General features: G+C 39.9%; 2 protein-coding genes across 4 annotated transcripts in view; one reads left to right on the top strand and one right to left on the bottom strand.

Moving 5' to 3' along the window:
- Positions 1-356: 356 nt before the first annotated feature.
- The window catches only part of LOC115734008 (DNA-damage-repair/toleration protein DRT111, chloroplastic), a 63756-nt gene continuing 39104 nt past the window's right edge, over positions 357-25008 (bottom strand). Inside the window, exon 4 of the mRNA XM_048285129.1 lies at positions 357-535. The gene's annotated coding sequence lies outside the window, so the exon portion shown is untranslated. The remainder of the gene's footprint in view (positions 536-25008) is intronic.
- Positions 9280-25008, top strand: part of LOC125316544 — a 35737-nt gene continuing 20008 nt past the window's right edge. The window contains exons 1-4 of one of the 3 annotated variants that reach the window (XM_048285145.1): positions 9280-9562; positions 11068-11141; positions 12011-12130; positions 12165-12461. In XM_048285145.1, coding sequence (XP_048141102.1) covers positions 9311-9562; positions 11068-11141; positions 12011-12089 — 405 coding nt within the window. In that variant the 5' untranslated portion in view covers positions 9280-9310 and the 3' untranslated portion in view covers positions 12090-12130; positions 12165-12461. Of the gene's footprint in view, positions 9563-11067; positions 11142-12010; positions 12462-25008 lie in introns of those variants that run through there. The other 2 variants (XM_048285144.1, XM_048285146.1) reach the window with 2 other exon arrangements.

The following is a 25008-nucleotide window of genomic DNA, read 5'->3' as shown; positions in this document are numbered from 1 at the left end:
TTGAATCATTCGAATAAAGACTGTGAACAGTGGGGTGTCATGAACAAGATGTTCTGCAAATTTCAAATATGCTAGACGATGTAAAATCCAAAATAAGCTCATGAAATTCAATTGCACGAAGGCTAATCTCTCGACACCATGCAAGTGAACCTGAACCAGCTCCTTACGGATACGGAGTACCATACTGCATAATATGCAGAAACACATCTGATTCAGAGATATCCAAGTCGTACATACTAATGTGTATTCGTCCCAGAACCGTGCATCGCGCAGACTTTTCACTAGATCTACAAGAAGTGTCAAGAAGCCAATACACAAAATTAATGGTGTCTCGAATTTTCCTTCTTTTGCGTAACATGTGGATACTAAAGTGATGCTGTTTTCCCTTTTATAGGTGGTTGTAGAAAGCTTCATTTACCACCATGTCTCATTTTCCTTTTTCCGGATGACCAACTTCATCCTTCATCAGTCGTTTTGTTGTGCCATTCAGTACATGGCCAACCCCAAAAAAGTAGCCATGAAGACAAACGAATTTCTGATATCTAAAACCTATATCATGCCAACACACATATCAATCAAAGCAAAAAATCAGAGGGCGCATGCAAAGCGCTCCAACAGAAGAGCACAACAAAAAAGGACTTGATTTCCTGCCCAACATTGCTGGGAACCATCAACAACCAAACTCCATTTTCTTTTAATCTATCAACCAAAATGGTGGACTAAAATACAAAAAGCCAACAAGCAGTTCTTGGATCCAACTTCCAGGTCTTTCACACTTATATAGATAGCAATGGACCTAAAGGCATCATAAATATTGCTTTGCCATGATAAAATAAATCATCAGAAAGCAACACTTGGTAACTTGCTATTAGCTCATACACATACTACTAAAAATAAAGGAGTTCAACTAGGACATAGGGTATGTTGGATACGATTATCTTGTTTCTGTTCACAATACAAATGAAAAACTTCTTGTCTAATGTATATAGCCTCCCCAGATATAAAAAAGTTTGGCTATGCTTCCAACTCGAATTTTTACAGAAATGCAATGCAAGAATCAACATCAACATCAACAACACTTTTATCCCAAACAAATTGAGGTCGGCAGTTGACGAACCCAAAAATGAATAAAATAAAAGCAAGATCAATTGAGGGAAAGAAATAGTTATCTAAAAATAAAAATATATAAGGAAAAAAGACTAGAAAGGGTAGTCCGGAACATAGGAATTCTGCCCCTCCACAATTCTAATTACTTTTCTCCACTCCGTCTTAAGGCAAGCTGTACGCCAATATATTTCTCACTCCATTAAATCTTATTTTTCTACTTTCCCCTAGGTAAGTTTCGGCCGCCCTCTTCTTTTCTTCATGTCATGCTTTCGGTAACAGATTTATGTTCTTACCGGAGCATCTAGGGGTCTTCGAAGAATATGCTCAAACCATCTCAATCTATGTTCTCTCATCTTATCTGCCACTGGTACTACTCCAACTTTTCTTCGAATATCTTCATTTCTTATTTTATCCATCTTTGTATGACCACACATCCACCTTAACATCCTCATTTCCACTACTCCCATTTTATACTCAGGCTGCCTATATGTTGGCCAACATTCAGCTCCATATAGGATTACAGGTCTTACTGCTATTCTATAAAATTTTCCTTTTAACGTAAGAGGGATTTTGTCCACCTAAACTTTTGCAAATTCTCTTCATTAGGACATTTATGCAAACATCCGAAACCCTCCTTCTGTTTAATTGCCTCCTGCACCTCTTCATTCCACCACCAAGTTTCCTTTGTTTAATGTCCATTCCCTTTGCTTTCCCCTAACACCCCTCTTGCCACTCTTTTAATGCAGTTAGACATCTCGTTCCACAACATATTTATTTCGCCCTCTAGTCGCCACGGTCCTTCGGGAAGCATTCTTTCCTTAAAAACTGTTCCTTTTGCCTCATTTAACTTCCACCATCTTATTCTTGGGTTCTAAGCACTTCTCTACATTTGCTGTACTTTGTTATATCGAACCTCTTATGTTGTGTAGCTTCGCATTCTCCAGGATAGACTTTGCAATCTACATATAGGGCTCTATCCTCTCTTCTAGCAAGAAAGAAATCAATCTGGCTGCAATTTTGATCATTACGAAAAGTGATTAGATGTGACTCTCTTTTCCTAAAGAGGTATTTGTCAACATCAAATCATAAGCTAATGCCACGCTCAAGATGTCTTCGCCAGCCTCATTTCTAGTCCCATAGCCAAAACCTCCATGAATTATGTCAAAACCTCCACTACTTTTGACCAACATGTCCATTTAGATCTCCTCCTACAAATATCTTCTCCTTGTGTGGTATCCCCCTTAAAATCTCCTCCAGTTCTTCCCAAAATCTGTTCTTATCAGATGCTTGCAGTCCAACTTGGGAGGCATACACACTAAGGATATTCACAACGCCTAACGCAACCCTCCTTCTTTACCCTAGCTTGGGACAAGCTATGTAAACAGACATAGGCAGAGTTAAATGCAATGCAATGCAAGGATCATTGGTTCAAATAACATATAATGAGATAACCATAAAGAACTAAGTTTAGTACTATACTTCTGATAGATGCAGCAAACTTCTTGCTGTTAGAATTTGAACTTTATTACGCGCTTTCTTGCTTGGTAAGCAAATTTTTTTGCGTTCTTCCAGAATAATCAGGTTATTCATTTAACTTGTTCAAACACAAATATAACCGATCGAAAGATATCCAACGTGTCTCAATTGAATAGTCTTTTCCCAAATCAAACCCTCTATCAAAATAGGAAAATTTCAAATAAGGGACTGAAGTAAAGCCGTTTTTCCAAAAAAGGGCCCATACTCGACCTCATCTCAAATAAGGGTTTAAAGTAGCCACCTTACTCTCAAAGAAGGACCTGAGTTCATCGGTTGACCAAATCCTATATGTGGGTAGAGGTATTTTTGCCCAATGGCCTCTTTTTAATTATCTTTTCTTTTTTCTTCATCTTTTCTCTTTTTATCTATTTCTTTTCTTTTCTTTCTTTCTTTCTTCATTTTCTTTCATCTTCCTCGAGCCTCCTTGGCTCTGCATCACCTCCATCTTAATTTACAACCGCTAAAATACGGTGATTGTTGATATTTAGAGGTGCTTTTTCTTACTCTCTCTCTCTCTCCTTTTACTTGTCCCTCTCAATATCACGTAATCCCAATTGCAAAGGAATCCTATTCAATTCTGAGCATTTGGATACCACTATAACTGTCATGGAATAGCAAATAATTGGGACTTCACATATGCTCTTCAGCTGGGGTAAATTGTGTAGCTACAAGTCCTTCAGCTTTGGGAGAGAAATTGAAGAACGGAAGGATGAAGGGGTGTTGTTTACAGAGTCATTATGCTTCCTTCTTGGCCTTGTCCCGCTCTGCTTATCATCTCCACGGTTCATTCCAGCACCTGACTTCTATCCTTCCAAGATTTGGAAATCGATCAGACACTCATGCGGAGTTGACAACTTAGGAGTTGAAGCTCCGATGACTCACCCCGAGCGCGAGTCGCTACTATACAGGTCTACCCAGCAGATGTGGAGTCGACACTCTCCACCGCCAGCCCCCTAATTGTCATTATATCTTTTCCTCCCCTGATGATGGCGAATACCCTTTAATTGCTTTACATATAAGGGATCTCGAGGTCCAAACGGGCCTTAGATGTGGCAGTTTTAGGACTTACTAAGGTCCGAAACAGCTATATCATGTTATCACAACCGTATACATCAAGAGATTCAAGAGAAATCTCTTGAAGGGATCGAAGAGATTAATCCAGCCACAAAAACCTATATTAAATCCAGCTTCTCATTGTTGAGACTGACGAGAACTTGCTCGAGGACGAATCTGAGTTGGAGCATTGAGGATGACGAGCTAATGGCTTACAACTCCTAGCTTCATCTTTGGCCATCACCAATGCTCAACTACGAAGAAGAGATATGGGTCTCAAATCGAGGACGAGCGCCAAATCTCGACTCCTTTGTGCTCAATTTAGGGCTCAGATTGACCTCCATCTGATGACGAAGGCGCTCTGATTTGCTGCCAAGGGTAGTGGCGGACCAAGTTGAGGGCACTGATGGTGAGGTTAGCGGGCAGAGATTAAAGGACCTTGGAAGAGGAGATTTGAAGAGTAAAATGAAGGGGCGAGGGAGACGATTGAAAAAAAAAATGAGAGAGAGAAAGACAGAAAAAGAAAACAATAACAAAAAGAGAAAAAAGAAAGAAATTTTTTTAGAAACCCTTATACGAAAGTATCACTAGCTAAAAATAAGATTTGACTTTTAGTGAGATCAGGCCTTTGTTTGAGATTAAGTTTGCCACTTTAGGCCATTATTTGAGAGAAAGTCCACTGTAGACCCTCTTTTGAGAAAATGACCTCACTTCAAACTCTTCTTTGAAATTGTCCCTAAATAATATCAAAATTCCCCTATTATTCATACTATCTACCATGTTTCTTATTTAGAAAACTACTCATGTAAATGGTGGTAAATGTATAAGAAAGTAGACGCATGAACAATCACAAGAGACAACTCATTTTTTCCACAACATTGTAGTATTTCACATTAGAAGAAAAGGAAGAAACAGCTCAGAATCCAACAAAAGAAAAATGGCCAAAAAGTACAATGAACTATCAGGGGGAGCCACTAGAAAATCAAGTGAAATAAGGTGATAGAAACCTTTATGTATAAGAAATTTATTGCTAAAGGCACAGCAAGAGTACCAACACAAAACCAATCGTTACAGGAACAAATAGTCCACCTTATCTACTAAGAAACAAGTATGTACCTTGCCCTAAGCACAAAACATCTGGCCCTAAACACTGTAGCACGACCTCCCGCGATAAAACAAATACAAGACATACCAAAGATGACAAGTCACACCAAAACACAACAAGATAACGAAGTGTCAAAACCAAATCAAGCCTGTGAAGCACCTTCCACAAGGATTGTTAATTCTGAAACTTCTGAGAGGCTCTAAACATGCTGACAAATCTTGACAAACCTTCACCAACTTCAAAATAAGCTCACTTGATGAAAGCCTAAGCTTTCCATCATCTTGAAATGACATCCATTAAATAATATAAAAGACTCAATCTTCTCTATTTTTCTGCCTCTTCCTTCTAAACAATTGGCTAAGGACTCTTGCTTACAGGAAAATGCTAGAAATATGTAACTATTTGCCCGCAACACAACCTACTCCAATTTATCAGAACGAGAAAAAAGACTGTGATCTTTTGCATTTGCCATGAGTAAACCCCAAGGCTGCCTTTAATCGGATTGGATATAAAATTCTCCTATATCCTTCTTTTTGTTTAGGAAATAAACGAAAGAATGCCAAATATGGGCGTATACTATCAGATTGAATGTTCAAGGGCATTGGGAATATAGTTAACATAATATACTCAGGACTCAAACAACACAATCGCAAGAATTGGAAATCAAGCAATCTCAACAGGTAACCACTTTCAATACCTTGAATCCATTTGGCAAACAGATGGCGGAATTGATCCATATCTCACTTATCAAGTAGAAGTATAATGGATCAAGTGCAGAAGTGTATTTTGAGTCTTGTGTGAATGTCGAATGCCACTAAAGCTCAAGGAAAAATTCTATTAGGGGCAACAAAGCTAGCAACGCTTTATGGGACAAAATTTTGGGCAATCAAACACCAGCACGTGCACAAATAACAAAATGTTTGGTTTGCCTCAGGTTATGCATTCCCTTTTCTAGCACTTTAGTACTCAGCCCGTTAAGCAAATCAAAGGAGCGGCAAGTTCATATCATAATTGCAGTATCTAGGCATAAAAACAAAAAGGTGGAAATTAAAAAGGAGATCAGACTCTTGTTTTTAAGGCAGAGTTTGTGGTACCCATTTATTTTATTGTTTTATTAAAAACACTGTTTGTTCCCATACTTCCGATGCACGTACTTCAGTTTCGAATTAGCACAATTTTTTACACTCAAACAAGTCACAGATAACTGAAATCCACAGCACAATGTCCGTTGATACTAAACTACGTCTTGGTCTACTTAACTTAGAAAAAAGTGTGAATTTGTAGTGTGTGCCATTATAATTTCACCGTGACTCGATTGGGCGCTGAAACTTTGTTATGAACAGTACAAGAGACTCTTAATAAGCTTAAACTGCAGACAGACTAGTAACGAGTTTGTTCATTTGAACAATGCAGAAGTAGATGCAGAGTTAAGTTCACATCACTGATCATGGCACGCGGATATCAGAAAGAGGAAGGACAACTACAGAAATCTACAAGCATAAACGCAAAGGGAAGGACAGCAGCTGTGGGAAATAATTCTAAAACAACTATTGGCATTTGAAAAATAGAGGAAACACGAGATGATGAAACGGATCGGACCACCACGATGGAAACTTAAGACTCCAAAACATCTCATTCGGTTGAAACAAGAATAAGCACTCAAAAGCCGCAATAGATTCTTTGAACTTGTTCTAGTGCTACAAAAGAAAAAAAGAGTTAAAGTATAGAATTTTAGTAAAATAAAGAGCATAACAATTTGGTTGAAACAAGAGCACCCACACGGGTCTAAGTTGACATGATTTCATTGAATAAAGATACTCTATACCTCAATCGATGTCACAATTTTGGATTTGTTCTACCTCCTCATGTACTTATTTAGACTTTTTAGTCATTTACTCCAAGACATTTCCCTAACTTTTTTTTTCCTTGTTACTAAGGGCACGCATGACAACACTTTTGAAATAGAATTTCTGCTTCAAAAGTGGTTATGGAGCAGAAATTCGTATGGTTACGCAACTTCATTTTTCTACTTCCGGATTTTTCCTTTTTTTTGTTTCAGAAATAATTTTAGAGCCATTTGAAAAAGTAAAATCAAAGAAAAAAAATTTACTTCTCTCCAGAAGTAGAAAAATCAACTTCTGATAAAGCAAAAGTGTCGCAATATTGAAAAATGAGAAGTGAGAAGGACATTAGCCAATGTTCGTTGGTCTGACCAGGGAGGGATCCTGTTTGAGAAGAACGTTGAATTCCAAAATGTGCTCGAGCTCCCTTGGCCGCTATCTCACGCTCTGCATGGCTGAGTCTGTGTGGGTTACTGGGTTTGGGATGCCGGATCACGAGCTTGGTTTCGGGGGAACTCGGACATTTCCGGAAGATATTTCCAAGAAGTCATTTTTCAGAGAAATAATAATATTTTCCGATGTTCGGCTGAAATTTGAAAACGAATTAGAAATTGGGTTCCATCCATTGAAAAGGGAGACTTGATTTTATTTTCTTTTAAGCGACATGCACCATCCATGTGATAAAATGGATACTCGACAATCGAGATTTCCGGACCCAACCACTGGAAACAAAGCATGGGTGTCGGGTACCCTAGGCCCAGCTTCGATAGAATTGAGCCCAGATGCTGTTGAGCCCAGGTGCTAGTGACTCGGGCATAGGCTCCGAATTCTTGGGCCTAGCCTAGAGGGATCTAGCCTGGCCTCTGTGGACTTGAGCTCACGAGCTAGTGGCATGAGCATGAGAGCTGTCTACCTGGGCACACCTACTGGGTGCAAATTGTGAAACACTCATGTTTTGAGCGTTGCTCCGGCTACTGCGAGCACTGTGGAAGGTAGCAAACTACTGAAAATTCTCCACAATAATGAGGATGAAGCTATTAGTATATGGCTAACATCAATGCTAAACAAGTTTGCTAATTTTTTTTGGTAATTTGTTATCATGTAAGCTTTTCATATGAATTTGTTTTCAATTGGTTTGATTTTTATTTTCAATATGCTATTTCTTTTGCATATAAGGGGAAAAATTTTGCTGAGAACCGAAGCTCGAATTGGGTCGAGTGTGGATTGAATACGAGTTGGGTCGTGTATAGACCGTTAAACTTGTGTTACGTAAAAATGGGTCAACATAAGTAAAAAAAGGTCAAATTGGGTCGGACCCATTTACAGCCCACTCAAATCCAACCCAACTCACCTGTTTAACATGTGAACACCTGTATGTACCAGACTACCACTAATAGTAATGAGTAGAGTAGTAATAATAAAAAAAACCGTAATTTTTTTGTATTTTTCAAAGGGTAATTTTAGCATTAGGACGATCCTCGTGAATAAAATTGACCAAGTAACGAGAATATATTAGCTTTTCCGGTCTTATTCTAGCACCATGACGATACTAATTTTTATCGTCAATTTTCCTCTCCTTACTTTTGCGGTTGATTTTGTTGATTTCACGGAGGTACCATTCTCTTTTCCCTTTGAAGACTAAAGCTGGATTGATGTGTTATAATGTAAATTGCATTTGTCAATTATTTGGGGATGACTTATTGATGAAAAAAAGGTAATAATCAAGGTACAACATTTAATTTTGATGATAGCATTTAAATTTTAATAAAATAAAAAAAATTAATTTTAATATTATCATTGAATTATCACAATCGATGCGCAATTTTTTTTAATTAGTGATTTGTCGAAGAATATGTATTGCGTATGATCTTTACGTACCAAAGGCATGAGCTATTTATTAACAAGTGTTATTTCTTTGTATAGATGGACCAAGCCTCCACACTAGCGACCGCGCGATAAAATTCTCGTTTCATTCTCTCTCTCTAAACCCATATGTTCAAAATTCAATGGCTCCCTCTTTCTCTCACTAAACCCATTTTCTCTTTTCTTGCCGCGTGATTCCTTTCCTGGATCTTGCATCCCCCATCTCTCGATCCACCGAAGCAACAGGGCAACCGGGTTTGTCCAGGATGATGTGTTGCACCAGCACCTAGCTATGTGGGAAACACTTGTGTTCTACTCGCTGCTCCAGCTGCCATGGGCGCTATAGAAGGTAGCAAACTACTGTAAATTCTTCACAATAATAAGAATGAAGCTATTAATATGATGATTAACATCAATGCTAAAAAAGTTTGCTAACTTTTTAGTAAGTTAATATCATGTAAGCTTTTCGTATTAATTTGTTTTCAAATTGGTTTGATTGCTATTTCCAGCATGCTATTTCTTTCTCATATATAAGGGGAAAATTTGCCGACAACTTAAGCTCGATTTGGATCAAGTGTGGATTGAGTACGAGTTGGGTCAGCTACATATCGTTAGACTTGCCTTACACAAAAGCGGGTCAATATAAGTAAAATAGGTCAATTTGGGTCAGTTCCATTTTCAGCCCAGCCAAACCCGACCTGACTCACGTGTTTAATGTGTCAACACTTGCATCTACCACTAATATAAAGAAATGTTTGCTCTCTCTCACAATTAAAGGCAACCAGCAGAAGAAAGAGCTTCTTGAATGGCGTTACACAGGGCAGTTCAAAGGGTCGTCGCCGGCCATAGCGGCGGGTCGATGCTAGGACCCAGTCGCGGATTTCAGGCCGTGGCGCGACCCGGGCCCTTGTATAACCTCGTCTCCCCCGTCGTCGCGTCTCCGCCGTTGGTCTTGCCAGAACACGGCCAGTTGCCGGAGGACAGCCGCGTGTGGATGGATTTCCCAAGATTCGGTATAGGAGGGGCCATGGAGCTCATGGCCGTTCCGAAGAAGAAGGTATTGCCTTGACGAAGTTTTGTTTTGTCGATGTGTCCATTCCGTCAGTGGGTTTTAAGGGGGGTTTTGTGTATGGATACTGTTCTTGATTCTTGACTCTGGTTTTGCTCTCTGCATATTTCGTATGATCTTTTAAGAAATTTGTTGTTGACTAAAGTTTGACGGTCATCCTTCATGTGTCTCACAGATGTATGTGGTCATTTTTCCGATTAGTAGACGTGTCTAGTCACGATGATTAAAAGCTGCCGCTTCTTGTGGAATGAAAAGATGTTCTCGAGAGTGTCGATATGGGGTCAGTAGTTATCCTATTCGTTTTAGCCTTTGAGATGGGAACTTCACTAAATTCGCATCCGTAATGTTAGATCACCGATAACAAGAGCGGATGTGATATGGGCTGATAGATTAGTAGCCACATTAACTGATGAAGTTAGCAAGGATGCCTTTCGGATAAAAAAACATTGTCTCATAAGCATTTTCTTTTGCTTTTTCGGCCTTTTTGGGATGTTTTATGATCATTTGGCTTTTCTTGCCGGAGATAAGCAGAGGTCGGTAGAAAAGCAGTAAAGGAGATATGGAAATTTTCTTTTTAATGCTATGTGCGGAAAGAATACATTGGATGTCAAGAAAGATGTAGGAAAATTGTGGTTGTCTTCGGTGGCTTGAGGTTTTATTGATAGTTGTTCTCCTGTCATTAGCCATTCTTGCTGTAGATGGTTAATTCGTTTATGTTGTAATCACAAGATGGACAGTGGAACTTCATTGCATTCCCATTATCCACAATATTAATTTCGCTGTGGGCACCTTCTATGTCCCACAATGTCTTGGAACTGATCCCGGACTCCGAAAGGGGCTTTCATAATGGAGGTAAACTATCTATTGCGAGGATCCACTATGCTGACCATCAAGAATACAGAAAGAAAGGTAGCTTAGAAATTGAATTGTCTTCATATGGTACTTTGTCATTTACAGTACAAAGCCAATGGCTTGGATTGAGTTCAATAAAGTTGGTTAAAGTTTTGCATAATTTGGTTTCGATGGAACTCAAGCGATGTATAATTTTATTCATCTTGTAAACTATGTCACTTGTAACCCTTTGGAATCTTTTCTATGCATTCTCCTTGTTTTGAAGGTGGCTTAAACTTAAATCTAGTCAGTGTAGGGAAAGCTCTGTGGGAAAGTTGACATGTTATATTCTATTGCACCTTGTCCTGATGCTCTCGCTTTCCTTGGTCAACATTGATTTTTCCTTTGTTGGCCATTGCATCTTTCTACTTTGTCTACAGTTGCGATCAACTCCAATTATGACTTTCTGTGGGTCAGTTAATTGCCTATACCGTTTAGATTAATTTGATGTGCGACACCTCATTGTGCCTTTGGTTTACATTAGGTTCATTCTTGTCCATAATGCAAATATGTGCATGATTGTGCTTGTAGATGATCAATTTGGAGATAGTAGTTCTTATGGTGTCTGGGTTATTACTGGCTTCTATTTAATAACAATGCAGGTTTCCCGCCACAAGAAAGGTATTAGGAATGGACCGAAGGCTCTGAAACCCGTTCCAGTTATAGTTCGATCCACGTAAGTATCTTTGCATTATTATTTATATCTCTTTTTTACTGTTTGTACAATTTTTTAAAATGAAGGAATGATGGGATATTCAAGAAAAACAATTGCATTTTCAATTTTCAATGTCATTTTTGTGACTTGATGCGGTGTGTTGTAACTCGAGGAGTTTTCTATATCACTTTCTTAAAGACTAAACTGCTGAAGCAGGATCTTACGGATAATATATCAATCTCTAGCACTCTATGTCTTCAACTGTATAGTCCCTGTATCACCATGAGAGAGAGAGCCAGTAACCTGCTTCAATCTGTTTTAATTGTGTGTGTGATGGTTTAATTGTTAAATTCAGTTTGGTCGGATCCGAACCCTTTATAAGATTGTCCTCAGCCAAACGTCTTTTCAGTTTAGTTTATTAAATAGAAAACAATTTATTCAAAGTTAGATGGTTTAATTGTTAAATTCAGTTTGGTCGAATCTGAACCCTTTATAAGATTGTCCTCAGCCAAACGTCTTTTCAGTTTAGTTTATTAAATAGAAAACAATTTATTCAAAGTTAGATGGTTTAATTGTTAAATTCAGTTTGGTCGAATCTGAACCCTTTAAAGGATTGGGCTCAGCCAAACCTCATTTCAGTTTAGTTTATTAAATAGAAAACAATTTATTCAAAGTTAGCTTTTACTTTTAGTTGTGATGGACTGCTGGTGACGAGACTTGAACACCAACCCATGAACTCAAAGAGCATATCCCACACCTTGATTGTATTTTCGACTTCTTATTTGCTAAACACATTACTTATTCTATTTGTAATACCCCTTGTGCCTTGGCAAAAGTAAAACATGTTGATATATATCTTCAATTGTATATTTTGCTTGTCTTAGTTCCAGGGTATGCGGTCGTGTCAAGCTGCCCCATTTTTATTGCTGCAGTGGGGATAGAGGAAGGACAGATGACCAGAACTTGTGAACCATCTCGCCAGGTGTTCTATATTAATTATCATCACCGGTATACTGCCAGAGCAATATGTTGCCCCATTTTCTTGGCTGATGTTTTTTTTTTTTTAAATTTGATTTTAGAAGAGCGTGCAGTACAAGTGTTCTTTTTTTTTTCTTTTTTTTGGGCTGGAGTAGTAAAAGTTGTAGTAGGCTTGATGCTTTTTGATTCATGGTACTGCATTATTAGGCAACATCGCTGGTGAATGGGGTTTTTCTTTGGCCAAACGTGTTGGACTGGCCATCTGCCAACTGATGACCTAGTTGTCATGGAGACTAATTGCAGAACTTCACGTACCTTTGGGTAATTCAGGGCAAAAACTTGCACGTACCCCTGCTTTTGTTAGAACCTCTTTCATGTTTGATGTAAGTGAATGGGACATGAGGTGCAAGTAGTGCTGGTAAAGGCTGATGCAGTGAAGGATGGTGCATAAAAGTCCTTGGTTGATCTTTCTTTTGATATATGGCATAAATTTGCCCTCCATTCTTGGATTGGTTGCAATGTGTATTCTGGATCAGAGTACTCATGAGCGAATTTCGTTGAGCTAGGAGTCAAAATTCAGACGAAAATCATTGTCCCAATTGTGTGCTGAACGATCATGTGATTTTGTTTTTGCGTGGCTTTCAAACCGGACCAGTAAACAGCCGGTGAGTAGGTTCGACTAGTCGGAATAAAGCAGTCCCAGTTGGCATCATTTACCAGCTACTGCTATCCCCCATTGCCAAGAACTGGTTTTTGACAAAGATAACTCCAAGCATCTGGTAACTGGTGCTGCTTTTAGTACTTCAACACCCCTATCTAAGGAAGACATTGCCCCGTTCTCCTTTGTCTTGTTTCTCCTTTAAGGTGTGAGATTACTCCTGGACCAAAAGCCTTTGTGGTACCAGTCTCCTGAAAAGAGCAAACTGTCGGAAGTTTCATTTCTGTGTTGAACGCTTCAGTGAGATTACACCGGATGAGATCCTGTCTCCATTCGTACTCGTTATCGTATTGTCTCGCCGAGCCCGCTCCTACCATATGTTGAAAAAACATTTTTATTGCACAGAACATCACGAAACATCATCATACAGAACTGACGAAAAATGGGTCTCTCACGTAATTCGTTTACAAGCTATCACAAAGATTAGGAAACAAGAACTGATTGCTCTAATATCAGTAAAAGGAATGAATTTCAATAACATATATGTACATATATGTAGCGGATTAAACTGAATTACATGTCTTAAATCAACTTGAGTCATTAATCGAAGAATTATATCACGTAGAATGAACATTCATCGATTGCCACAAATTAAAAGCCCCAAGATGCAAATGGGAGAGAATTTGGATCTGTCAATCGCTCGTTCTTCAAGAGAAAATCACAAAGTTTTAGGCAAGGGTTTTTGTGTAATTGAAAGAACGTTGTTCGTTTTCTTTGAGATAATATGTAATATACTCTTCTTTGGAATTGGCAATCAAATCACCCATCATTACGATCAATCAAGACCTACCTTTTTGGTCTTCCTTTGTATGGTAACTGATATCATATATTAGGGATGAAGTAAAGAAGATAAGAGGAAAGGGAGGAAGGAAGAAAGGTGGGTTAATTATTCCCGCCATGTTTCGGACGATTCCCATTCCAATCCATTCCTTTTGCTCACCCTTAGGATAAGATTCATCCTAAAAAAGCAATGTTAATTTTTAGTAGATAGACAGAGAAGTTCATATTTTTCGAGACTTCCGTTTTGTCACAATGTGCAAAGCTCAATGTATAACATTTTTTTCCATCGAGATTAAAGGAAAAATAATAATAATACATTTGTCAGCCAAAGAACTTCAAAACGTCAAAAACCTATCGGATTTAGGTCAAGATTCAAAGCAAAAACTCTTTCATAAATTGAGCTTGCCTTCTTTTCTAAAGGAATTGGAATCTTTCTTTTCTCCAACAAGTTGCAATTTGGATGGCGAACCAACCCCATATATATGCCTTTCTATAAACAGATCGATCGGCATCAAACATTTCCAAAGAGCAAATGGGCACAAGGGGGAGATGAGCAAGTACTGGCAAATCGGCTTCTTGATGGACGCTGGCGCAGACGTGAGTGCTGTTGAGTACCTAACCGACCCAGCTAGGATCAACAAGCTTCTCCAAGATGGCGTCATTTACAAAGATAAGAAGGCAATCCCTCCTCTCTCTCTCTCTCTCTCTCTCTCTCGGATAATCTGTATATGAAAGATACTCTTTATGGATGTCCTATGTGCAATTATTGATGTTGACGTGGATAACTTTTACTGATATTTTGATTTTTTTTTTTTGAATTTTCGGTTTATTTTAATTTCTTTTCTTTTCTTAATATAGCTACGCATAAAGTATAGTTAACTATAAATGTAAGACATATGTGGGTTTATTGAAACTATAAAGATATTCTCCTATGGCACATCAGGTTTTATGACACATAAAGAAATAAAATCATGACCGACAACGAGGATAACGGACAAAGTTACTCTATTATTTGATGTGTTACTGGTTTGGCACACTATCATATTGAATACAATATCAGTAAAATTAAGAATACTTGTGCCCATGGATGGCTTTGTGTCTTTTCGTGCAGTTACTAGCATGATTCGGTATTTGAGACTTTATGGGATCAGATTGACAATTAGGAATTATCTCGACCAATATAAAGATGCGTATATACAGCACAATTTTAATTAATATAGCCCAAGTTAGAGAATGTAAAAGTTATTTCTAATTTGGGCTAAATTAATTATTATTATAATTAATAAATTGGTCTAATAAAGTAAAGATATAAAGTTGCCTAATGTGTCTAATATAGGACTGCATAGTGTGGGTTGAACGAGAGGGGAGGTTTACAAACTCATTAAATAGAGTTCAAGTCCCTCCACAAAATGGTCGCCACATAATGCAACGCATGAGGTCTAAACCATAATGCTCACACAACCTCACGCAAAGAGTCGCCACAAAATGCGATACGTGAGGGGCAAACCGGTGATTAAAGGGGCTTAGACGGGAGAAGCTCCGCCACGGAATGCGACACGCGAGAGGCAAGCTAGTGATTAAAAGGGCTTAAAGATTAGAAGCTCTTGAGCATTGCAACGTCCATATTCCGCGTCAAGAATGATTATTTCAAATTAGGCGTGTAAATTCTTCTACGTTATTATTATGGTTCGAATATGTAAACTTGGTAATCTTGGGGCACTGCTTATAAGTATTATTCGCAGCTTAGAGGCTCGACCGGCAACGTGATATGCTCGGCCAAGTGAGGGACCATCTCGGTGATTGTCTCGGATGTAGGAAGCTCGACCCGGCCGGAGGGTAGATCGCGAACCACAGCCCGTCACGGTGATCGAATCCTCGCCGAAGCCCGGAAAACAAGAACAGAGAATTCTCGGCTCGGTGGGGATGATGCGAGGCGACTTCGAGAGCTGCTGTTGCAGAGCTTGCTTCGGTGTCGGATAGGGACCACCACGGTAACTAAAGCAAGGACGGCGTTGCGCGGCCGAATCTGATTGTCGGGATACAGCAGATTGTCGGGGCAGCGCGGCCGCGTTGGCTCGTCTCGTGGGCTCGTCGGGGCCGTAACAGGTGCGGAGCGGCGGCAAGAACAGTGAGTGGCAACCGCAGCGGTTGTCGGTGTCACCTCGGCATGGATCGCTCCAACGGTGTCGCGGGTGCGTTGCCGTTGGGATAATCGTCACGGACGGCTAGCTTGTTCGCAGGGGGTGTGTTGACGCCTAAATTTTGACTAATCTATTTTTTGCATAAAAATTAGAACTAATTTTAGTTCTAAATAAAAATCATCTCACATATTTATTTTTAGCGTACATTGCATTGGCATATAATTGGGCAAGCGTAACACTTAATTTAGCATGCGTCTAGACTAGGCACGGGATGGAAAAATACACCGAGAAGATTTGAAACTTCAGAACCGTATTGCAAATACTTAAAATTTCAGGGATTGCATTGCAAATACTTGGAACTTCAGGATCTGTATTGCAAATACCAAAAGAAGATGAAGAAGGGAAGATGATGAAGGGAAGGTGATGAAGGGAAGATGAAAATGGAAGGTGAAGAAATGAAGATGAAGAAGGGAAGATGAAAATGGAAGGTGAAGAAATGAAGATGAAGAAGGGAAGATGAAAATGGAAGGTGAAGAAATGAAGATGAAGAATGAAGGGTGGAGAAATTTGGCTATAAAAGAGGGAGAGTTCTTGAGAATTGAGAAAGAGAATTTTGGTGATAGGGAAGGTAGAGAGCTCTTGAGAAGAGTTTTAGGAGGGGGGAGTGGAAGAGAATTGAGAGAGTTTTGAGAGAGTTTTTGAGAGGAATTTTTAGAGAGGAAAAAGAGAGTTCTTGAGAAAAATCAGAAGAGAAAATTCGAGAGTGAAGAAAAGAGTTTTAGTCGAGCATCATCTTCGACGAGTCCCGACACATATTTCGCCCCTCGCAACCCAACAACGCCATTGCTTGCCATTTTCGACGACAGCCGCGTTCTTCCAACTCCGAGATCTTGAAGGGAACTATAACGTGTATGTGAGTAAGATTTTGTGTAATAGAAGGTAATCCTTTCCATCTCGATCTACAAAAATGTAATCGTTTGGTTTGAACATTTGTTTGTTTATTTTAGACATGCCACGTGTTCCAAATTTTAGCATTATTACATGTTAATTTATTTCTGTAAATACTCGTGCTTGACTGCGTTTTCTTTCTTTCTAAATCATCCATGGTGTATATCGCACAAAGTTCAATGTTTTACATTCTCATAAAAAAGAAGATAAAAAACCAAAAAATTGCATCTTTGAATTTCAAGTAAAATCCATCAAAATTGCTAAATCAAATATTTTTCATGAAAATGGTACCGAAAGGGCGTTAGAGAAATCTGACGTAACCAAATCCCCGAATTTAAAATCTCCGGTTCGCAGAAATAAAATAGTTCTCCCGCTATTTTATTTAGGTTTCTAATCAACCTACCGAAAATGATTAGTGGCGGCTCCAAAAATGAAAAAATATTTTGCAAGAAAATCACATAACCATAAGTTGCGATTTGGTAGAGCTTGGGAGAGCTCGAACTAGGTTAATTAATCTAATTAATTAATCAGGTAATCCATTAGCCCGAAAATTAACTCGTCTATTTTTTTGAAGGTCGCGACAGCTTGGCGACTCCGCTGGGGATCCAAAGAGGACTTAGGCCAGATAATTTCATGAAAAAGAAATCACTTGATTTGGTAAACTTTGGTTGAATTCTCATTCTTAGGTGTTAAATATTTTTGCAGATTGGGAGTTATAAGGGGAGGAGTGATCGGCTAACCCTTTGTTTTGCAGGCTTGGTGAATTGGAATTGTGATTTAACTTTTGAATCATTGAAGCGGTGTTTGCCTTTAATTGTTGTGCATGATTTATCGTATTTGCACTACACCGCACACAACCCGTGACCGGACCTGGGTCACACTAATAGTTTTAAGATGGTATTTAGATGGTTCTTTAACCTTGGCGGTAAGGTTTCGCTAAAGGTTATCCCATTTGGATTCCGAAAATTTTTCCAAAAAATGGCTCAAGGGTCGTTCTCATACACGTGAGGCTACTATGCATGAGAATTGCCCTTGTCGACGTAACCAAGCCGAGGTGATTGGACCCAACTAGTCATGACTATTGAACGCGAGGTTGCGACTAGTCATGATGATTGCGCGCGAGGCTGCGACATGTCATTTCGTTCATCATTTCACTTTGCAAAAGCCTTTTGGATAGATAGAATAAGATTTAAACTCACAATTCATGCGCATGTCTTTGTGATTGGTATTTTCTTCGTATGAGAGGTAATTTCTTGTCTCTTGTACCCTGTTATCTCATTTTTATTTTGGGCCGGTCCATGGTTTAGGTTGATTGTTTAGAAGTTTCATTGTCTTATTTCCAATTTCGCACTTTGCTTCCGTAGCTTTTACAATTTCATCAGTTGTCCTCAATTCTGATTTGGCTTATTCCTGTTGTGCGATTTTTACTAAATTCTACGATCGAGCTTTGAGTAAGTGCCAAACATGAAAGTTGTAGACCTATGTTTCAACTAATATCTTGCAAAATTTCAGAATTAAATTCATAATTTAAGATGGCCCTTCGTTTTTTCAACAATATGCGGTTATAACAGTTTTCTAAACGTGATTTTTTTGGAAAAACACATTAAACTGATTTGATCCATGCATTTCTAGTCCAATTGGCCAACATAAAAGTTCTTCAGCATCTTCTCAACTACAAGCTCGTAAAATTTGGACATGTTTTGATCAACGTTCGAATTAATATGAATTTTTTCGTAAAAGCGGACAAACTGAAAATTACATGTTTCAATCTTTTGGTCATAATCACTTTGTTCGTTTGAGTCTAGAGGGATGCCATGGGCCGGCTCGCTATTCTTGCTCCCTGTACTCATTTTGGGTTTGTTATTGTGTACAAGTAATTTATCACGGATCCTCCACATATTACTCGATCGGTCGCAAAGAGGATGGCCGACATTAACGCCGCCGTTAGTGCTGCCCTGGATGAGAAACTTGGCTCCTTGACCGAGCGCTTTGAAGGGATGATGTCCCGAAAGATGGAGGAAATGATGGCCGCCTTTGCCGCCAAACTTCAATCATCCACCTCCAGCCCGCCGCTAACCATTCCTGCTCTAATTCCTCCTACGGACAACGTCGGTAAAGCCCTAGAAGCTACTCCCTATCCGACAATGCCGCTAGAAGATGTGATCATTACTGGCGTGAACTCGAGCACGCCGCCCGTAGTCCCAATCCCCCAAGCCAGCCCTGTGGCCCCCGGGTTGAATGGTGATACGGCCAAGCAGTTGGCCCAAATGGAACAGAAGATCCGAGAGGTCGAGGGGACTCACAACATACCCCAGTTGACACTGTCTGTCTTTGCAAAGGTCACGGTGCTGGGAGAAGTTCAAGATGCCCGACTTTGAGAAGTATGATGGAACTTCCAACCCGGTTCAGCACGTCCGGATGTACCAGGCAAGAATGAACAAGTATGCGATCAACGGCCCCCTAATGGTCCGGACTTTCCAGGCTAGTTTAAAAGAAGCCGCCATGAAATGGTATACGGACTACTGAGATCTACCGGATGGATGATTGGGAAAAGGCAGCTAATGCTTTCATCAAACATTTTAGCTTTAACTTGGACGTGCTGACCACCGGAGAAGATCTTGAACAGCTTGAGATGAAGAGAGGAGAAACAATCAAGCGGTATGCTACCAGGTGGAGGAATGTGGCATCTCAACTGAAACCAGTCCCTCCCGAAAGGGAGCTCATGAAATTGTTTGTTTCCACTCTGCCGCAAGTTATGAGAACCCGAATTTTGGGATTCTCTGCCACGTCATTCAGCCATCTCATCGCAATGGCTGAAGAAATCGAGAACGGTATGAAGAAAGGCTGGTACGATGATGTCACCACAACGACTAAGAGGTTTGTGGTAAGGAAAGACAATGAGCCGGCCCCACGGGTCAACATGACCTACGACCAAAAACCCACGACCCGGACGCCGGTCGTACATGTTCCAAATCAGCAACAGGCCAATTTCGGCGTGCAACGACAAAGATAGAATCAACGGTCCCCTCGGCGGTTTACCCCTCTACTAGGAACCCCGTCGCAAGTACTCGCGGTTCTACGTAAGATAGGTTTACTGACTTCCGAGCCTCTACGACCCAGTAACACGAGCTCGCCAAGATATGATCCATCAAAGAAATGTGATTACCACTGCGGGGAGCTTGGACATGACAACGACAACCGTATCGTGTTGAAGCATCGGATTCAAGATCTTCTTGATTCTAAGGCATTCTCGTTCCAAGGCAACAAACAGCCAAATATCCAGAATAATCCTTTGCTAGATCATTTTGGTAAAATTAATTTCGTATTCGGGCTGGGAATCGGACGGGTTGGTGCTAGTAAGGATGAAGGAGTCTTCGATATCGCCGGTTGTTTTGATGTTGTAACCATTACTGCTATATCTGAAGACGGGGCGCATAAGGAGGAACCTTACATGGCGCCTAAACCTTTCAAATCATTCATTAATGCCATATGTGATGATCCACTGGAGGATTTAGATTCGGAGAGGAGACATGAGGAGGGAAATAACTGCCTCGTTAGTAGAGAAAGCGGAAAGATTTGAAGAGGGAAATAACCGCCTCTTCCGTAGGAGGGAGCGAAAAGATTTGAGGAGGGAAATAACTGCCTCGTTCGTAGAGAAAACGAAAAGATTTGAGGGCTCCTCCATATCGGAAAAGAAAAAGATGACAGATTGAGTGAGAGATAAGAGTTATTACGGCTTGGAATCAAGGCGACCGGACCAAAGTTGATTGGAAGATCAATACCGGGAAAACCTACCGAGCAAAAGGTACCCGGCCACTTCCCAATCAAGAATACAGGCCATACCAACCTTCCGCTAGTGGTTCTAGCAACGGACCGCTTGATCATCCCTACAAGTTCCCGAGCAACGGCGAGCTCAAGCTCAAGGAGTCAGACTGCTCATGGCGAAAACAAAGTGGGAAATCAGTCGCCGGTGTTAGCAAGTAACAATGCCCAATTCGAGTATCAATTGCTCGAAAAATCAGAAGATTACTTTGATGATGAGCTCACCACCTTGATCGCCCGGTTCGGAGTGAAGGACCTCCCGCAGTTGTGATCCGAAGCAAGTGATTATGGATCCTCAAACAACGATCGTTGGTGTATGATCCAAGACAAAATCGATCGATCATTGGAATGGCCAAGCAAAAGAGGTGGAACCAATCTTGCATGAATACTCCTTTAATTCCATGTATAGTTCCCTGCGTGGGATATTTTTTTACTTTCTAGCCGTCTAGAATTTGCCTAGAGTTAAAGGGCGAATTTTCTCCTCCCTTATCAAATGCGTGAGTTCCTTGTTAAGCTAGGCACAGTAGCAAATCAATTTGTAGACGACGCCCCGAACGCCCGTAAAGAGAGATTCCGAATAGCCTTACTTGGGAGAATACGAGTAAAAGGCCAAGCGGGCTCAAAGATGGGTAACTCCGTATCGTCCCAATTGGCTCTCGAGTCATTTCAAACTCTAAATTATGCTTATTTTATTCTCGATGGGGATTGCCAACTGTTTTGAGAACAATATAGCAAAAAGTGAACCAATCCGTGGGCGCCAACATCACCACACACCTGGTGGTTGGGGGGAATGACAATGGTCTAAGGCATCCCAGGTTCGATCCCGGGATTTGGCATCAATGTACAAAGATTAATAAAAACCTTTTTGCTTCGCGATTCAATGCCGATTGAAGCTCAGCCTAGATGGTTACAAAACCGAAGAGATAACGTCCCGGACATACAATCCGATCCGGATGAATCGATCTTTTCAAATTCAAAGTTTGCAAGGAATACGTACAAGGGTAAAGCGGTATCGTTTCAACTCGTTTAGGACATGAGAACGTACATTGATGCTTTCCTTTTTGATTTTTACGAAGGTCACCGCCTTTCCGGATAGGGAAGTATCCCTTCTCCGAAAAAATTAATGAAATGAGAAATTCCTGGAGCCTTTGACAATCTCATGTCTCAAACTAGATAATGAAGTTTTGCAACTCATTTGCATGAGCAAGGGCAACTCACAATCCACGCCCTTAAGAATTTTCTTACGTGCTTGCACCAAGATAAAAAGTTGCTGCATTTTATATGCTCGAAAACACTCATATATTGCATAGTTTGTGCATGACTGTTCCTCATGTTTAATTTACCAACTCTGAATAAGGAACATGAACTACATAAGATACATCAAATGTATGGAATGGGGCATGACAGGATGATGAAAGGCAATCATTTCCCAAACACGTCCAATTTTTTCAGGCGAGATGAACGGTGGCAAAATTCCGCATTCCCCGAGGTAAAGAGTTTTCTCGCGAAAGGTACGATAACCGAAGTGACGGAGGCGTTTATTTCTCTATCCTAAACACTACAAGTTATCCATTGATTACCCCTTTTGAGCGGTGGTTTCATTTCTTTACCCCTGTCAAGAACCACCCCACATCGGGGTCCAGACGGGTTAATTCTAGCAGCAACACGAGGGAAATGGTTAGAAATTTTCTTGCTCGGACTAACATTAATCTTCGGGTGTTTCTTTGCATTTATACTCGAATTTTAATTCAAGTGCCTTAGGATGATGAAGAGCATTCACTTCTCTATCCTATACACTTCATTCTTTGCATAGCCCACTTGAGCCTGCAAATTCATTTCTTAAACCCCTGTTGGTGATCATTTGCTCATTCCAAGGACGAAGATAGCATTTTCCCAAGGATTAGAATTGGAGATGGTGGGGTCAACAGAGAATTCCCGAATGGACTCATTTCTTGTATGCTAGATTTTTTATGTTTACATAATTTTTCTTTGTAAATGTTTATGCTTGTTGTAATTCCTGGTTCAAAATCATGGGATTATAAAAAAGGGAGAGGCAAACTCAGCTTAAAGGAGAAGGGCCCGCTCTCGAAAAAAAAAAACAAAAAAAAAAGCAAAATAGAGAGATGTCGAAGAGCTCTCAAAGAAAAAAGAAAAAAAATCACTTCTCGAAAAAAATAAGAAAAAATAAAAATGAGAGTCGGGAGTAAGAAAAGCAAAGGCCGATCTCATATGAAAATTTCAAGCATAGGAAAAGCAAAGTGCCTACCAAAAGTAAGGCCAATGCACATTCATTTGTAAAGTACTTCTGAATTTTGAATGTACGGTTTTGCATGTTAAGTTGTAAATTCCATGTACATGTTTGCATTGTGTCTCTTGCAAATCCTCGACAGACACTTGTTGTGAAGAAGACTCCCCAAGAAATCGGTTTGCAAAGTGCAATTTTCAGTAGAAAACTACCATCCCTCATTCAATGATGGTATTCTTTCCGAAGACATTTCCAGAAGACCAAGATCGGTGACTAGTCGGTGATGATCACCAACGTCAAGCCCCTTCTCATTTAATTTCCGAGCCAAAACGAGCCTTTTCGTTCCTCGGTCCCCAATCCTAGCCTACGTTATAACTCTCCAAAGTCTCTTCTGATTAGGGCACTTGAGTTAACGTAGAGTTAAATGATTTTAAGCATCACTCGAAGAAGTTCGAGCAAGATTATTTCTCTCTCATTTTTTGCGGGGTTCTTGACTTGTAAACCCGGAGCGGATAACGAAGAAATTCATTTCAAAGCCTTGACTCAACTAGAGTCCCCTTTGTAAACCTTTGACCTAGCCCTCATTACGGTCCTAATCAAGACCTCCGGATCGACTCGGTCGTATCAATTGCGAGATTACTTGGATCCTTATCGAATGCGATGATGGAAAGATTGAGTGATTTCTCTTGAATCCTCACAGACAGGATAAATAGCTTTTCTCGAGAGTGAGAGAAAGCCCTTTCGGACTGAAGTCCCCCCATTCAGCTCACATTCGAGGTATTCGTAATGTGAGAACCTCCCTGGACAAAATTGGTAATGCAAACTTGACAGAATGGTTATGCATGAACCATAGTATGAGTGATTGCATTATACTCATTGTTGAATATGTTTGTGTGTGTTACCTCTGACATTCTATGATAGGTAATACATTCCCGATGTTCGAGTTCCCTCCCAAGGTCTCGAAATTCATCCAAGGATTATTGAATGAGCAAGTTTTGCTGGCAAATGCCTACCAGGTACGATACGACCAATCTGTTTCGTTCCTTGATTAATCGTTTGGAGAACCCGGGTAAGTTTTCCGAACCACTTTTCAAATTAACAACTCTTCCGATGATAGTTGTTATGATTCAATTCGGGCAATATGCCCATTTCATACTTATCGATTCCATTCGATGGTGCTCCTATCAAATATTGTTCAATTCGGGCAATATGCCTCTTTTCTGTCAGGTCGTGAAGACATATGCACTGGCGATCTTGACATCTTATCAAATCATAACGACGTAGCTCTTATGATTTCGGTCTCGAATCACGAAGACGTATGCACTGGTGATCTTGACCTTTAGTCGGCTCATAATGACATAGCTCTTATGATTTTCGGCTCCCTTATCAAATCATGAAGACATAAGCACCCATGGTTTTGATCCAAACCAAATCATAATGACGTAGCTCTTATGATTTTGTTTCCCCTTTGTCGAATCGTGAAGACATATGCACTGGCGATTTCAACATTTAATCAACTCACAACGACGTAGCTCTTGTGAACTTGGTTCCACTTCTTTCGACTCACAACGACGTAGTTCTTGTGATCTCGAACGACACACATATCTTGCGCTGTCTCGCATTAGGGAGAAGTCTCTGATAACAGATAGGCCAAATACCTTAAAATCCTTGCATCTGCAAAAAGAAGCTTGGAAATTAAGAGAACCATTAGCTTACGAGAAATTTGGTAAAACAAGTATTCTTGTATGCGATCCATGTGCAGGTTTCTCTAACATGAAAAAGGAAAATTATGACACATGTTATTTACAGTCTTGCATATCATGCATCACTTCATAAAAATGGGATTAAAACTCCCGCCAAAAAGTTCATCCATAATTTGCACTGTCAAAATTTAGGATTCAATTTTGTCTTTGAGCGGAACCTCTACGAGCTTCCACTCAAAGAGGGGCAATTGTTGACGCCTAAATTTTGACTAATCTATTTTTTGCATAAAAATTAGAACTAATTTTAGTTCTAAATAAAAATCATCTCACATATTTATTTTTAGCGTACATTGCATTGGCATATAATTGGGCAAGCAGAACACTTAATTTAGCATGCGTCTAGACTAGGCACGGGATGGAAAAATACACCGAGAAGATTTGAAACTTCAGAACTGTATTGCAAATACTTAAAATTTCAGGATCTGCATTGCAAATACTTGGAACTTCGGGGACCGTATTGCAAATACCAAAAGAAGATGAAGAAGGGAAGATG

The sequence above is a fragment of the Rhodamnia argentea genome, chromosome 9 (assembly GCF_020921035.1).
Source record: "Rhodamnia argentea isolate NSW1041297 chromosome 9, ASM2092103v1, whole genome shotgun sequence".
Lineage (NCBI taxonomy): Eukaryota > Viridiplantae > Streptophyta > Magnoliopsida > Myrtales > Myrtaceae > Rhodamnia > Rhodamnia argentea.
This window is presented reverse-complemented; position numbering and strand designations above follow the sequence as displayed.